Source organism: Apodemus sylvaticus, chromosome X (assembly GCF_947179515.1).
Source record: "Apodemus sylvaticus chromosome X, mApoSyl1.1, whole genome shotgun sequence".
NCBI classification, from domain to species: domain Eukaryota; kingdom Metazoa; phylum Chordata; class Mammalia; order Rodentia; family Muridae; genus Apodemus; species Apodemus sylvaticus.
Window position 1 is genome coordinate 26,830,789 of NC_067495.1, and position 16,227 is coordinate 26,847,015.

The following is a 16,227-nucleotide window of genomic DNA, read 5'->3' on the forward strand; positions in this document are numbered from 1 at the left end:
CTTCCTTCTACGTTCCGGTGTCACGCGACCCCCCCCTCCTCCTCCCTCCCTTCTTGGGCTACCTTTGGGCTGGGCTGGCTGGTGATGAGACACTTGGCTGCCGGCTGGGGAAGGAGCGACGGCTACAAGTATAATCGATTTCGCGACTGTGACCATGGCCGAGGTGAGCAGCACCACAGGGTTGCTTGGGCCTTGGGCCTGGAAGACAGCTTCCAGGCCCAGGGCCCGTGCGCTCTGGTGCAGGTGAGCTGTGTTAAGAATGATCTGGGTAAAGACCGTGAACATCTAAGGTTTTGTTGTGTCTCCCATCCAGAATAACGCTCAGAATAAAGCCAAGCTAATCTCTGAGACCCGGCGGAGATTCGAAGCTGAGTATGTGACAGGTGAGCATGCTTTCTGTGACTTAAAGTGGGGTGTGCAGGGAGCATATCCAACTTTTACTGGGATGTTTGTGGGTGCTTTTGCCGGGAGATGTAAAGAGACCTTTTCAACCTTCACTGGAAAGATGCTGTACACGTTTCAAAGGTTTCGCCATACTATGTGTGCTGCTTCACTTGGACAGATGGTGTGCTTGCTTCTTTCTTCTTTTAAACGGTTAGCGAAAGTTAGAAATCAGAATGTCTGGCATCTCCTTATGTTCATGGGCCTGGCAGGCTCTGAACAGATTGGCCAATGACATAGGTGACACTGTGCAGTTCATGGCTCCTTTGCTGGTCTTTCACCAGAAAAACGAACCTGGAAACTGCCAATGTACTGTCGCCATATACTTTGTACAGAATTTGGTAATCCAGTTCCTTTTATTTTGCTTAATTCCGCTTCTTAAAACCAAAAGTGCTACTCACAAGTTATCTCTTCACACTCTGTACTTGAAAGTTTCAGTAAGTGCAGAACTGGATTATTGGTTGAACATTCTGTTCAATGTCATAGATAATTGAGTTGTCGAGTACTTAATCGGATGATTTATTGCTTGTACAGTGTTTTTAAATATTTGGAATAGGTTATAAATACAGAATTTAAAACACGCAGGTTGCTTGCTATCTGCCTTGATTGATGCTAAAGTAGCCCCCTTCCACAAAATAGCTTACTTCCATGTTCTGAGATCCTGTTTCCATATCTGTGAAATGCGAATAAGGTTAGAGAATTAAGTGAACAAACACAGATCCGATCGTCCAGAGTGGAACTAAAAACCAGTAGGGGGTCAATTTAGATTTTGCCTCAGTCATTTGGTTACTGTGGAAAGAATTAAACTGTTGTATTTTGATTGTAGTCTTAGCAGAAGATTCATACACCTTTATACTGTTCTGTGTTATATATCAGTTCATGACCTAGAACAAATAAGTCTGTTCCAAGTATCCTGGCCAGTAAATCTTTTCATGCCTTCTGGCCAATTTTCTTCATGCACCAAACTTTGTACCAGAGAGTTGCAAAAGCACTCCATTAACTTTTAGCACAGAGGTCTTATTCATGTCTATTATCATTTCTGGTTACAGTAAAGAGATACTTCTAAAATAACTTTCTATAGCAATATACTTGATTGCTCTGGGGCTTATAGTAGGTTGAGATATAATTCATAACTAATGAATTGCCAATTCTGTAATCATCATTTACTTATGCTCAAGGGAGAAAGCAGAAAATAGATAAATTATGCAATCTCCAAGGTCTTAAAGGTCATCTTGATTCAACTGTCTCTTCTTTAAATGAGGGAAGTGATGGGTAGTTAGATTAAGCAATTGCCTCAGAATCTCTGGTGTTAGAGTCTTTGCTTGGCTTGCTAGTCAAGCCTTATGGATTTCAACCTTAGTAATTTTTCAGCAACACTGTGATGTCAAATTAGATCATGTCACTCCCCAGCTTGAAACCCTTCACTGTCTTCCCACTGTATGTATTTAGAATAAAGTCCCAATTCTCTGTGGCCTTATGTCTTGTAGCTCCTAGCTACCTGTGACTTCCTTACCTGTGATTTCTCTCTTTGCTTAGTGCAGATTTGACCACTCCCTGCATTAAGGAACATACAAATAGCAATCCAGTATACAAACATACACACACACACACACACACACACACACACACAAAAGCAAAGCCAAACTTGAATACTTATTTTAAAACCATGTAGCTGATGCGTTTTCTATTTGACTTCCTTTTAAAAAAAATGCAATGACCTATAAAGTTGGCGTCACAATCCAAAACATGACCCACAGTTTGAAAAATATAAAGACACTGCCTCATTTGTGTGCTTCAAACAGAATGTGTCTGTTTGTATCTTGGGTCATTTCCATTTCTCTTTGCCTGGGATGTTTTTCCCCAGTTAGTATGTAAGGCTAGGTCTTTTTTGTTCTTTTGTCTTTTCAGGGTTTAAATGTATCTAAGAGGCCTTCACTGGTTATTAAGTAGCTTCCTGCCCTGCTTACTTTCCCACCTAGCCTGTAATTGTCTGATTTGTTTATTGTTCATTTCCTCCAGTAGATAATGGATGGGTTTGGTTAGGAACAGCCTATAGAAGTTGGAGGAGGAAGCTTTGTGTTCATCTCACTCCTCAGTACCTTGCTTAGTGCTCAGTACCTACTCGTTAAATGCCTATAGCACTACTTAACAATGTGCATTAGAAGACTATTGGAAGAACTGACATTTTAAATTAAGAACTATCTCTAACCAGTTCCCCTTACCTACCAAAAGTCTGGCAAAAAAAAAAAAAATCCCAGAAACAAAACCCAGCCTTCATTATGTATATTATAAAGACAAGCATTTTTTTCCCCAGAATCCGGCACTGTGTATTGGGATGGTTTCGCCCTTAAATATACACAAAGTGGTATAGGTGAACTGGTATGTGATTTATCTCTGCAGCAGTCCATAGATATAGATACAGCAGTTGTAACAGTTAAATGTATCTGAGAGGCCTTCGCTGGTTATTAAATAGCTTCTTGCCCTGCTTACTTTCCTACCTAGTAGGGAAAGGAGCAAAGAAAGTAGAAACTCTGAGAGGCCTTCCCCACCTGAAAGTTGCACTTGTACTCTGAAATATGCTAAGGCTTTTCAGTTCATATGAATTCTCCCTTATAAGTTTGGTTTATAGAAATTAACTTTGGTAAAGCTGATGGCGTTCATTTGTGCATGTAATCCAAGAATTTAAGAGGCTGAGGGAGGAGGACATTTTAGTTCCAAAGTAACATGGTCTGTTTGAGTGAGTGCCAGGTAAGCATGAACTAAAAGTGAAATCCTGATTTAAAACATATAAGTACATAGATAGACAGACAGATAGATAAAATATGAAAAAGTAACTTTGTACTTAGAACATTCACTTGCTTTGCAGTCTCTATTTTCATTAGTAATATTTTGTTTCATAAAAGGTTTAAAGCAAACAAGCCATAATGATATTTTTCCTAAATAAAAGAATTTCTTTTCCTCAAGGATATGTCTTCAGACATTCAATTGAAAACAGGTTCTTGGGAATCCCAAGCTCATGTTTTTCATACCTGTGGAAAATATTACCAAAAATGGATAGATTTTTCTTTTTGAACAGACAAAAAAAAAAAAAAAGAAAATACAGGTTTTTAATGACTTTTCTCCTTCATTGTTACTATGAGAAATTCCATGCTGAGTCTCAAATGAGAAACATTTTCCATTCTTTCTACTTTCTCTTTGTGACAATAATTTATTCAGTTCTGAAAGTACTCATTATCTGCTTAATTCTATAAAGCAGTTTGTCAGTTTTAGAGAAAGTTGAATGATAGAGACATTTTTCTAACATGTACAATCTAGTGAAGGTATTCGAACAAAGACAATCTGCTAAAGAAGGTGAACTCAATTACAAGAAATAAGAACTGAAGAATTCCCTTGGCGTGGCAGTATACACCTGTAATCCTAGAAAGTGGGAGGATCTGGAATTCAAAGAAGTTAATTATCCTTGAGTACCTAGTGATTTGCACTCCAGTCTAAAATCCATGAAACCTTTTCCCAAAGAACTTCTTTGAGTGAGGAGTGCTGAGGATAGATACCTCTTGGTGATCAGGTTAGTCTTGAGAAGCAGCTTCTTGGAAAAGCTTAGCAGCTGCTCTAAAACGTGGTGCTAGTGGGAAATGGCCGAGTCTTTAAGAGCTGTTCACCAAGTAAGGGAGTCTTACATTACTGGTAATGATGCCTTTAAAAGTGGTTATGGTACACTAGTTCCTTCCTTTTCCTGTTGCTCCCCTGGCTATGGTGTTCACAGTTTGGGCTTGCTACACGCCCACTGCCTTATGTCCTACTTCATCCCAGGTCCCAAGGGCATCTAGGCCAACTGATCACAAACCAAACGTCTAACCCTCTGACACAAAAATCAACCTTTACTCTTGATCGCAGAGACTTGTTGTGATGACAGGAAGCTGACTAGCCCAGGTGCTATTTCTTAGGAATGCAGGTAGAACTTGGCCAGGTAGAGAAGGTGATGATCTAGGTGGGTCAGAGAGTCTTAGGAAAGGCACTGAGGTGAAAAGTTATGCAGCTCATTAAGGCAACAATAGGAAGCTTGCTGTGGTAAGCCTTGACCAGAGGTGCACACATGGACGAAAATAGTAGAAATATAGTGTAGGAGACCTTGGATGCCTGAGTGACGTGTTTGTACTCAGCACAGCTGAGCTCAAGGAGTTTGTCTGATTTTTTTACAGGCATATGAATCTATTTAAATTAATTTAGTTGATAGCAAAAAAAAAAAATCAAAAGCCTCCATACCATCTAGAAATAGTACTACCAACACTAGGTAGATTTTTTTCCCCTAATCTTTTGACTATATGCTTATGAAAGTAAAGTTAAATGACCATCCTATTTATGACTTGCATGTTACATTTTTATTAGGGCATCATTGTCTATTTTTAATATTTTGATCTATTAATAAAAGACAGTTACCATTTAATTTAGATAATCACCTTTTGGACATTTAGATTGCTTCCATGTTTTTTGTTAGTATAAATTTATGAAGCAGTTAAAATGACTTCCTTTGGATTCATGTCTTGAAATCAAAATATTGTGTTCACAAATAAATATTTGGGATTCATTTGATAATCTATACCAAACTTCCTAAATGGTCATATAAGCTGCAAGAGTTCATTGCCACTGGCCCCGTAGAATAATGTTTGTCTTATCCATGTTTAGTGTCATAATCCCTTAACTGGTAGTTTTTTAGTTTGCTTTTGATTGCTAGTTTGCCTAAACTTCTTTTCATATGCTTATATTCATTTATATAGGTTTTTTTATGCCACTATTACTGATTTATGCACAATTTTAATGTATTCAGAATTAGCCATTGTTTTGTGGTTTCTTCAATTGCTGTTTGATTGCTCTCGCCCAAGGACAATGCTGCTCTTCTAATTTTTATTTTGTTTTAATTGAATGCTGATGTTTTTAATGGACATAAGGTCTCAAGCATGAAAGGATAAGCAGCCATGTGCTTACTATTCTGCAGAGGTCCAGTTACACTATCTTCGATGCTTTCCACGTACTGTGATGTTTGAGAGACACTTTTCCTTGCTCATTCTCTTGTCTTGTACTAGACTAACCCATGAAGTTTCCTCCACCAACAATTTATTAGATTTTTGTCTATATTTTTTCTTTACTTCTATATAAAGGGTAAAGTCAGTTTTTTGAAAAGGTTCCATTTTTTTCCTTATGATAGATCTAAAATTACCAAGCTTGAGTTGTAAACTTCGATGAGAATAAAGAATTGGTAGACCTGCTTACATTTTAATCATCAGTCTCAGTAATAACTCTTTACATTACCTAGCAATATTCTTTTATCTTCTGCCTTTTTTTTCATTCACCTTACATTCCTGGTTACTGCCTCCTCTTCCCAGTCACCCCTCCCATAATCCCTCACCCCTTTTCTCAGAGGATGGAGGTTCTCCTAGGTATCCCCCACTGTCCTCTGAGTGCCTCCACCCAGCATTGGACTCAGACAGATACAGACACCCACAGCCAAACAGTGGATGGAGTTTGGGGATTCTTATAGATGAGTTGGGGGAAGGATTGTGGGCCCCAGAGGGGATAGTAACTTCACAGGAAGACCAACAGAGTCAACTAACCTGGACCCTTGGGACTCTCAAAATCTGACCCGCCAACCAAACAGCATACCCAGGCTGGACCTAGGCCCCCAGATCATATGTAGCAGATGTGTGGCTCACTCTTCATGTGGGTTTCTGTGAGCTTTTTAAAATTCATTTATTTATGTTATTTATTCCTATTCAATTTTTAATGTTTAGTGGCATTTTCAGTTTTAAACCACCTGATAATGAAAAAGTGTCACTTCAGGGATGGTGATTTTTGTTTTAGTCACAGTTATTTTAGAAGCTTGGACAAGAAGAGTACAGCATGTTTATCTAATTTACAGTGTACTCTTCTTTTTTTTTTTTTTTTTTTTTTTTTGTGGTACTAGGGAGCCTGGGCCCTTACTTGGGCTAGACAAGAACAGTACCAGTAAACTGGATCTCCAAGCTTAACATGTGCTGTTGACAATATGATTACTATAATAAAACACCCTGACCAAAAGACAACAGAGGGGGAAAAACAGATTTATTTCACTTACAATCCAATATTATGAGCAAATGGAGACAGGAACCTCAAATAGCAAGTTACATGGCATTTACAAACAAGATAAGAGAGAAATGTAGGCTTATTGGCTTGCTTCCATTTGCTCAATTTCTCCACTTGGATAGTTCTGGACTCCTTAGGGCCAAGGGAATAGTTGCGCCTACAGTGGTTTGGGCATTGCCACATCAATTAACTTAATTAAGACAGTCCTCCACAAACATGCCACAGTCCAACCCAATGGAAAGACAGAGTCCCTCGTCAACTCTTCCTAGGTGATTCTAGTTTGTATTAAGATGACAGTTAAAGCTAATTGTTATAATAACGTATCTAGAAGAACCAAGTGTGATAGTTCAGGTCTATTATCCCAGCACTTGAGTGAAGATCAGGGGTTGTGAAGGCCAGCCTCAACTCCATATTATATCTGAGGCCATGTTGGGATGGATCCCTGTCTCAAAAGAAATAAAAAAGAAACAACAAAAATAGCAACAGATCCTTAGAAGATTAAATAGAATAACAAGAATCCCCAAAGGAATTTCCTGGTTTTTCCGCCATTTTACAAAGAATGAAAGGATATAAATCTGTTACATTTTAGTAAACAATGTTACAAAATTTATGTTCATTGTAGGACTTGTTATTTATTAACCTTTTCTAATTGGCATTGGCTTTTTTTAATTGTACTGCTGTATATTCTCAGTGAACAAGGCATTCAACAACTCAGAAGCTAATTATGTAGCCTTAAACAAATGCTAAGTTCCTGGAATTATAATGGAAACTTAAGAAATCCATACACATGTGAAGGGATATATTCCAGTAAATTTCTTTCACAACTAGAACAAAGCCCACTTAAGATTTTAGATTTTAACACCATACTGAACAAACTTGATTATAGACATGCTTATGTATGAATAGAGGTGTGTGTGTGAGTGTGTATATGTGTGTATGTTTATGTGTATATGATTTGTACCAAACAAATAGAAAATAGATACTTTTAAAGTATATCTTTGGCATGCTTACAAAAACTTATCATGTGATCAATAATAAAAAGTCTCAGAAAATCTAAAGCAGCTAGATCATAAAGGCCAGGTTCTCACACCAGTAGGTAATTATATTTGGAGTCATAATAAACAGGTACTTAAAAGTGAGTTAAACCTTAAGAAGCCAAAACATCATATCTCTTTGAATTAATAACTTCGCAACAATGCATGTAATTCTTACTTCTGCTAAATAATGAGGGTATTATAATGGAAATTGCCAAAAATATGTTAAAATTAATTTTAAAATGTATATGGAGAGATCAAGGGTAATTGTAGCTGAAGTCGTTACGCTAGGTTTTGGTTGGTTGGGTTTTTGTTATTGTTTTGTTTTATTTATTTTTTACTTTGGGATCTTTACTGGCTAGCTATCCGATAACTTTATTTTCTGTAAATTTTTAACTGTTCAAAAGGGCAAGAACAATGTAATCTATTGTTGAAGCTCTGGACTATGAGGAATGTCAGGGTTGGTAGGGGCCAGACTTTCATGGAGATAATCATTCTATATCAAAAATGTAATGTGCATCTATTGTTAGTAGGAATTAGGAGGGTGGGAAGTGACTTTCCAAATTCCCTGACCTCTTGGAGCTCTGCAGAGTAGCAGAGTAGATCAGCGTTATCCCTACTCGCCTTGTGACTGCTCCCTCATCACACAGGGGAACTGCAGGTTTTATTTAAGGAGCTGATCCCTTAAAAATTAGTGCTTCCCGCTCAGTTTTCATGAACAATATTTCCATATAGTGTGTGTGTATGTGTGTGTGTGTGTGTGTGCCTATGCGTGTGTATGCATGTGTGTTGGAGATTGAATGCAGGGCTTCACACATACTAGGCTAGCACACTGCCATTGAATTGTGTAGCTCAGCCTTTCTTTTCTCAGTTCTTAGTTTGAAAAAGTATCTCGTTAAGTTTCCCGACTGTCATTGAATTCACTGTGTCGCTGATGTAGGTTTTGGACTTGTGATCTTCCTACCTTGGCTTCCTGAGTAACTGGAATTACAGGCTTGTGTTGCCAGGCCTGGATTTTTAATGAAATGCACCCCACACGTTCCCATTTGACTTGGGCTAAGAGGAACAAACACACGATTGTACACAATGAGCCTACAAAGGAGGCCTGGACACAGTCCATAATATGTAGGGATGGCCAAAATCCATTAAGTCTGTTTAGCCTGGGTAATTAGCTGGTGACTGGTGAACATTTAGCCCTTGTGCTCTTGAAGAAAAGCAATGAAATAGAAAGTTCTACCTTCCATGCATGTACCTGCACCGAGATCATTCAAGGCCTATTTCTGTATATCCCTTGCCTAAGAATTTTTTTTGTTCCGTTTATGTTTTAAAGGGATTTTAAATAAGCATACAATGTATCAGCAACAGAGGTTACCTATTTCTCTCAAGCTATGAGGTATTTTGATCTAACTTTACATAGGATAGGCTGGTGTGGATTGCCATGCCCTGCAGTAAGACAGGCTCACTGAATCAATTACTTATGCCAGTGTGTTGATTTTTGGATCTCCCCCCAAAATTCATGATATAGACACAGAACCCCAGAATGCCTGGGTTTGCATCCTCTTGTGACTCTGATACATATTATGGCATAGAAGATCACTTTTTGCACAGTCTTCCAGAGAGTTTGACCAATACAGACAGATTGGGAGTAGACTGGCCGAGTGCTAAGGGAGTGCCTTTTTTGTTGTTTTTGTTTTTGCCCAATGACTTGCAGTTCTCTCCCAAATCCCTATCAGGCCTGTCATCTGACCTATACTAAAGATTCATGGAGGAATCTAAGGCCTAGGAAAACAGCAGATTTGCGACTAGGAGGATGTTTCAGTGGGTAAAGATGCTTACCACCAAGTCTGAAAAAATAAAAAGAAAAATGGATTTGGTTGTACTAAATATAGTTAATAATGTCCCCTAACCATGCTGTCGATTCTAAGCCATGGGATGGGCTTTCACTTTCTTCTCTGTTCTCATTCTTTGCCATCTGTCTGCCTTGTGTCCCTCATCTGTCTCTTTCCTCTGCCACTATCTTGTCTTCTCTCCCACTTTCCTCCCTTGGCCTTTTCCCTCTTTCCTTTTGTTGCTACTTTTCTCCTTCTTCTGTCTGCCAGACTCTTCCCCTTCCCTTATCCAGCTATCTCTTCTCATTTCTTTTTTCCTTCTCTGATTTCATTTTTGCTTGCCCGGGATTAAGGGGTTAAAACAGCAACAACAGAATTTCCTATGTAAATACATTCCTATTAATTATAATCATGTTCAATGGATATTCCTGATTTCCATGACAACCATAGAGGGAAGTAGGCTTTTAATTTCTAGTAGTGGTCTGTGTCTTGTTAGTGATAGGGCCACCAGTAGCATTCATGTTAACAATAATGTTTTCCTTTTTTATTGTGGTTACTTTTTACTGAGCTTGTATCTGTATCACTTGCCAAATATCATTCTAAGAAAGTGTATTTCAGTGTACTCAGAGACCCTAGTGGCTATCCAAGACTCTTCCAGGAGCCAGTGAGGTCAAAATTCTCATCATAATCCTAAATATCATTTGCTTCTTTCATTGTGCTGACATTTGTACTGGTTATACAAAAGCAATGGGAGGTAATACTGCTGACTATGACCCAAGCCAAGGCAAGGCTTCATTGTAGTGTTTGTCGGAGTCATGAACAAAAGAGGATGGAAAAAGCCAGATTTATTTTAGAAAGTTTCTAACAATAGAACAAATTTTATTCAACCTTGACCTTTGTAGACATGTCCTTTTAATGTCTTTTATGAAAGCACGGGGCTGTAGCCATAGAATATTTCTACAGGCTAAGCGTGGTTGACTTGGGAGCTTATTTAGTCTCCTTTTTCTGACTACCACTTTTATTGGGAAGAAGAACTAGTAAACTGTGCTTATGTAAACATGGGTACATGACAGACATTTTCCTGCAAGAGGATGAAGGCAACTGTAATTTTAAGGAAAATATCCTTCTGGTGCAATGGCCAAACTAAATGACCCCTCCTTAATGAGACAGGAGGCTATGTTAACTCTTTTAAAGCCATCTTATGCTCTCAAATGTCATTTATAATTAAAGGGAAAATGTGCTTGGAATACAAATGCATTTTCAAATTACAGAGCTTAAAACTATTTTCCAAGGTTGATGTAGTATAGGCCCACTCATTTTATAAATTAGAAAAATAGAGCCCACCTATTGAAAACTATACCCCAGATGACATTTCACAAATGTATGATTTATGGACTCCTAGTTTGTAGCGTTTTAAATTTCCAGGCACTTTCAAGCAGTCTTTTTTATCTGACCCTCACACCGGCCTTGGAGTATATAAAACAGTGTAAAGATTAAGAACATGGAGACTCAAAGAAAGAGGTTAATCGTCTCAAAGCACTTTCTACTTCCTGCCCTTTCATCTGTTAGCTCAAGGCCCTGAACGAAAGGCAGTGCAAATGTAGAGGAGGTGAACATTGTACAACTTAGCAACAAAATACTTGTAAAACACAAGGAAATGGAGAAGCCAGGGAAATTCCCAAAACTGCTGTAGCACTTGGAGGGGAATGGATAGTTGAGAAACTACAAATAAAAACAGAATAATCTATTAATAAATGTTGTGTCATCTGCTTTGGAGAATTCTTAGATGTTCAGACTCTGAGCCTTTAGTGGTTTTGGGAAGAGATAGCATGCGTACCAGTAACTCAAACTTGTTGAGGTTTGGTCTGTTACTATGTTGTAATGTTAAATACTGGTCCCCAAGGTCTACTTAACCCCAAGGAGAAGATCTGTACTATGGAACCTAGCTCCATATTTTAAAACTATTGGTTAAATAAAGAAACCTACAGCCTGGGCAGAAGAGAGGTAGATGTGGCTTTGGTTCCTGAGCTTGGCAGGCCAGCAGGGAGAAGATAGGGAAAGGAGAAGACACCATGGGAGTAATGGATCCTGAGAACTGGCCATGAGGGTTAGACAGTTGGACAGAGTAAGAGCACCCCAGGTAGACCATGGCAAGCTATATCTCGGAGTTATTGGCAGGGAATAGACATATATCATAGAAGTTAGACCCCTGCCCAACTCTAGTACTTTTTTTCACTTTATTTATTTACATTCTAACTGTTGTTCCCCTCTTTGTGCCTCCTCCTACAGTTCCTCATCCCCTGCTACAGTTCCTCATCCCTTTCCTCCTCTCCCTTGCCTCGGAGAGGGTGCTTCCCCCTGCCCCCCACCCCACCACCCCCTCCCTTCCTTCAAGTCTCCCAAGGATTAGGTGCATCTTGTCCCACTGAGACCAGCCTAGCCCATGTATGCTGCCTGGTTGGTGGCTCAGTCTCTGGGTGCTCCATGGGGTCTGGGTTAGCTGAGACTGCTTGTCTTCCTATGGGGACACGTTCCCCTTCAGCTTCTTTAGTCTTTCCCCTAAGTCAACCATAGGGGTTCCTGGCCTCAATCAAATGGTTGGGTGTAAGTATCTGTGTCTATCTCAGTCAGCTGCTGTTTGGGACTCTCAGAGGACAGCCATGCCAGGCTCCTGTATCTAAGCATATCCCAGCATCAGTAGTAGTGTCAGGCCTTGGTGCCCCACCCCATGAGATAGATCCCAAGTTGGTCCTGCCATTGGACTACCTTTCCCTTAATCTCTTCTCCATTTTTGTCCCTGCAGTTCTTTTAGACAGGAACAATTCCAAGTTCTAGCACTTTAAAGGCTTAAGTTTTACATCTTTTATATGGGAACTGAATGATCAAAGGTGGGATAGAAACCTCTGACTGAGATGAAATATTTACTACAACACTAACTCATGATAAAATTGTTCTATGCCTTATGAAAAACTTAAATGCAATTCTGTCGCTTGCTCACTGAAGAATTAATTACTTTTGGTCACAGGAACTGTTTGTGTAAAGAGGAATTATCTGAATAGTGTGTTGCAAAATGGTAGAATTTGGGAATGTGAAGGTGATTACATGGAAACAAGAATTCACCCCAATACACTAGTGAGAATAGTATACAGGGAAGAATATCTGGTATAGAAGCTAGTGGAGATTATGACATGTGTATGAAAATGACACACAGTTACAGCTGAATATAATTACTCCACTAAATTGTTGGAAATGTTCCCTCAGAATCTGAAAATGTGCTAATAGTGTATGCTATGGTTTAGATATGTAGTCCCTGAAAAAACTTGTGCGTTGAAGGCTTGGTCCCCTGCTGGTAACAGTTGAGAAGTGACTGGATCATGAGTGCACTTACTTCAACATGGCACAAATCCATTGATGACTAGCTGAATGGTCTGTTAGGAGACAGGGCCTTGCTATAAGAAATTAGTATGTGCCTCCTATGCCATGGTATGAACAGTTTTCTTCCTAGTACCATTCTGCTATGGCATGCTACCTCATCACAGAAGGAGGAATGATAGAGACAGTTGACACAGACTAATACCTCTGAAACTGTGAGCCAAAATCAATGCTTCCTCAGCTGGTCTGATTAGTGCACACCTGTAATCCTAGGATTTAGGAGACTGAGGATGAAGGATTACAAGTTAGAAAGCATCCTATAATCCACAAAAAAATACTTCCTTCCTTGCTTAATTTTGTCACAGATACAAAGTATTAGCTAATTCACTCTAGATATGGACAGTTTTCCATTTGACTCTTTTTTTTTTCATAAAGAGAAGCTCTGTGCCAGGTATAGAAGTGTATTACTGCAGTTCCAGCTACTTAGACTGAGGCCGGAAGATCAGCTGAGCTCTCCCATGAATTTCAAGACACCCTGGGCAGCACAGTTAGACATCTTGTCAAATCTGTAGCCCTTCAATAACTTTAGTCTGCTCTTACTTAGAAATCCAGTCAATTCCTTCAAATGGGTTTTCAACTGAAAGCATCCCTGTGTGTGCCTTGGAGAAGTTTGGATTGGACTTCCAAATCTTCTCCTTTGCCATTATGTCACTTATTTTTTTCCCAGTGCAATTAACCTGATTTAGATGTTCTTTACTGGTTTCCCCTAGAAAAGTCAGAAAAATACGATCCACGTGATGTTGAAAGGCTTCAGCAAGATGATAACTGGGTTGAAAGTTACTTACATTGGAGACATAACATTGTTGATGAAACACTGAAGATGCTTGATGAGAGTTTTCAGTGGAGGAAAGAATTCTCTGTCAATGGTAAGTAAGCTGGTCGACTTAACCAATATGGGCCAATAGCATCTGTATAAATGTCACTGTTCAGTGTTTGTCTGGATTTGCATATAGTCTTAGCAGTCATCATAAACACTAGAAGATTACCTTTAGAGGCCTAATTATACTTTCAAAGGGACAGTTTATGACAAAATCTTAGAATGAGAATCCCTCATAAGAAAATCAGATCACAGGGAACTGAGTCACACATTGTCACTAAAAGCATGGTGGCTTAGTCTGTGTTTGGTTTGATTCCATTAAACAACAAACAGTAAGATAGACTTCCATCTCAGACCTAAAAGTAAAAACTCATTGCTGTGCTGGTTTTCTTTTTTTCCAGTTATTTCTCACGTGTTACCATATCCCCAGAGTACCTTATGCTCGTTGATTATTCTAAAACTGAATGGGAACTCCCAGAAAGGAAATTTATCCCCAAGGATAAACTTTTTAAAGCCACTGCTAGATTGAAATTTGTCATTAAAATTGGTTTTCGAAATCTTAGAGGGAGTTTTAGAGTACTTTTCAGGTATGTGAAGAACTTTGCAAGAAAGGTTACCTGTTGTCTCCCTCTAAAAAGTTAACAGGAGGAAGCAGGCACAACTGCCCAGCCCTATAAAACATTACTTGTAATAGAAGATTATGAACTCCATAGTGACTGGGCCTAAAGACTTAAATACAAAATAGTCAACAAATCTAGAGCTAATTTTCTCTCAATTATTTATGCTAGAGTCCACAAGAAAGGATATGTCTAAAATCTTAAGAAGTAAAACATTGGCAAATGAAAACCAGTAGGCAGTTTAAACAAAGGAATATATATGAGTCAAGCAAATAAACAATTCACATCTGCCATTTTCAAATCATATACAAAATAAACGTTTATGCAGAGTAAAGTTTGAGGGGTGTATGTGTGTTGAGCTTACTGAGAATCTAATACTAAATTCAACAGTATGCTGCTGGTTTCTGGTGACACACACTGAAGATATGAGTTAGGCAGAGGGAATGGGAGAGAAACCTTGAGAGTTCTCTGGGAAGTGCTGGTGAATGAAACACAGGCCTGTTGTGTGCTGCCTTGCTGCCTTGGTTCTCAACCTCCCTTAGAGATCAGTCAGGTCTCTTGTTGTTTTTGCTGCTAAAGAATTGTATATTTTTCTTGAATTATTTTCCACCTTCTCTAAAATAATAGAGTTTACTGTGTATAAAACATTGAAGGAAAATGCCATCTCAGGGATAGGGAGATTGCACAGTAGACAGCAGCTGGGGCTAGGGGCTCAAGGGTGGAGACAGGAAGATCCCAGGGCACTTTGCTGTTTAGCTAATATAATAGTATAATGAAATCAATTCAGCCAGCTCTAATTTAAGTGTGAGACTCTCTCCCAAAAGTAAGGTGAGTATTATAGCGGATGACATTAATGCCTAGTCTTTACACACACACACACACACACACACACACACACATAAACACACACACAAAGGGTGGGAAGGAGGGAGGGAAGGAGAGGGGGAGGATGCAGGGGACTAGAGGAAGAGGAGACAGGAAAATAGCATCTTGCTAAATAAAACAGTGATTTTTTTCCCCCTCAAATTCTGAGGTTGTGTGAATATTTCTTCATGTGACTTTTGTTTGATTTTGGGGGACCCAGGGATAGCACCTTTTGTGTGCTAACCTTGCACCCTACCACTGACCTACACCCAGACTGTGTCCAGACAGGATTAAATTGAATAGTTTCTTAGTGTTAACATGTGTTGACAAGTCAAGTTGTTATTTGGAACCCACCCAGAATCTACAGAGGCAGCCATAAAAATAAGAGAGGCTTTCCAGCTTTTTCCATCATCTGTAAATCTTTTGTTACTTGTTTTCTCTGTAAATCTTTTGCCCATTGTTTTCTCAGCGGGAAGTAGCCTTTTGTAGTGCCAACAACTCTTTCTAGGTTTATTTTTTTTCTAATTTAAAATCCAGCTGTTGCTCCCCCTCCGAGTCACACTCTCTCAAAGTTCCTCATCCCATCCCCCACCCCACCGTGCCCACCCCTTCCCTAGAGGATGCTCCCCCTCTACCAGGCGTCTGCCCTCCCTTGGGCATCAAGTCTCTCTCAAGGATTCAGGCAAATCTCCCACTGAGGCCCACCAGTCATAAGTTACATTTTATTCAAGATTTTAAGTAAATTGTATCTTGTTCAAGTTTGAGTGAGAAGAACTACTATGTAACATTACCTTTAGAGTGTGAGTTTTCTTTTTAGATACATGGATTACTACTATTACTGATCAAAGTTTATCACTTTCTAGACCTTAGTGAATCCTCTATTCCAAGATGGTTATTAGAACTTGGTGGTATTTATCTCCACGGTTATGACAAAGAAGGTAACAAATTATGTAAGTATATGTAATTCATACTCTAAATTTTTAAGACCTTGAAATATACATCTGTGTCTCAAATTAATAATCGCAGAAGCTTTCCATATGCATACATAAATTCCTGCAACTGGAGATCTATGGCCA

The 16,227-nt window shown here is 39.0% G+C and overlaps 1 protein-coding gene across 4 annotated transcripts in view; it reads left to right on the forward strand.

Annotated features, from left to right (window-relative positions):
* Positions 1-32: 32 nt before the first annotated feature.
* Mospd2 (motile sperm domain containing 2) overlaps positions 33-16,227 on the forward strand; it is a 42,439-nt gene continuing 26,244 nt past the window's right edge. The window contains exons 1-4 of one of the 4 annotated variants that reach the window (XM_052170453.1): positions 33-163; positions 314-383; positions 13,540-13,719; positions 16,015-16,101. In XM_052170453.1, coding sequence (XP_052026413.1) covers positions 155-163; positions 314-383; positions 13,540-13,719; positions 16,015-16,101 — 346 coding nt within the window. In that variant the 5' untranslated portion in view covers positions 33-154. The remainder of the gene's footprint in view (positions 164-313; positions 384-13,539; positions 13,720-16,014; positions 16,102-16,227) is intronic. The other 3 variants (XM_052170454.1, XM_052170455.1, XM_052170456.1) reach the window with 3 other exon arrangements.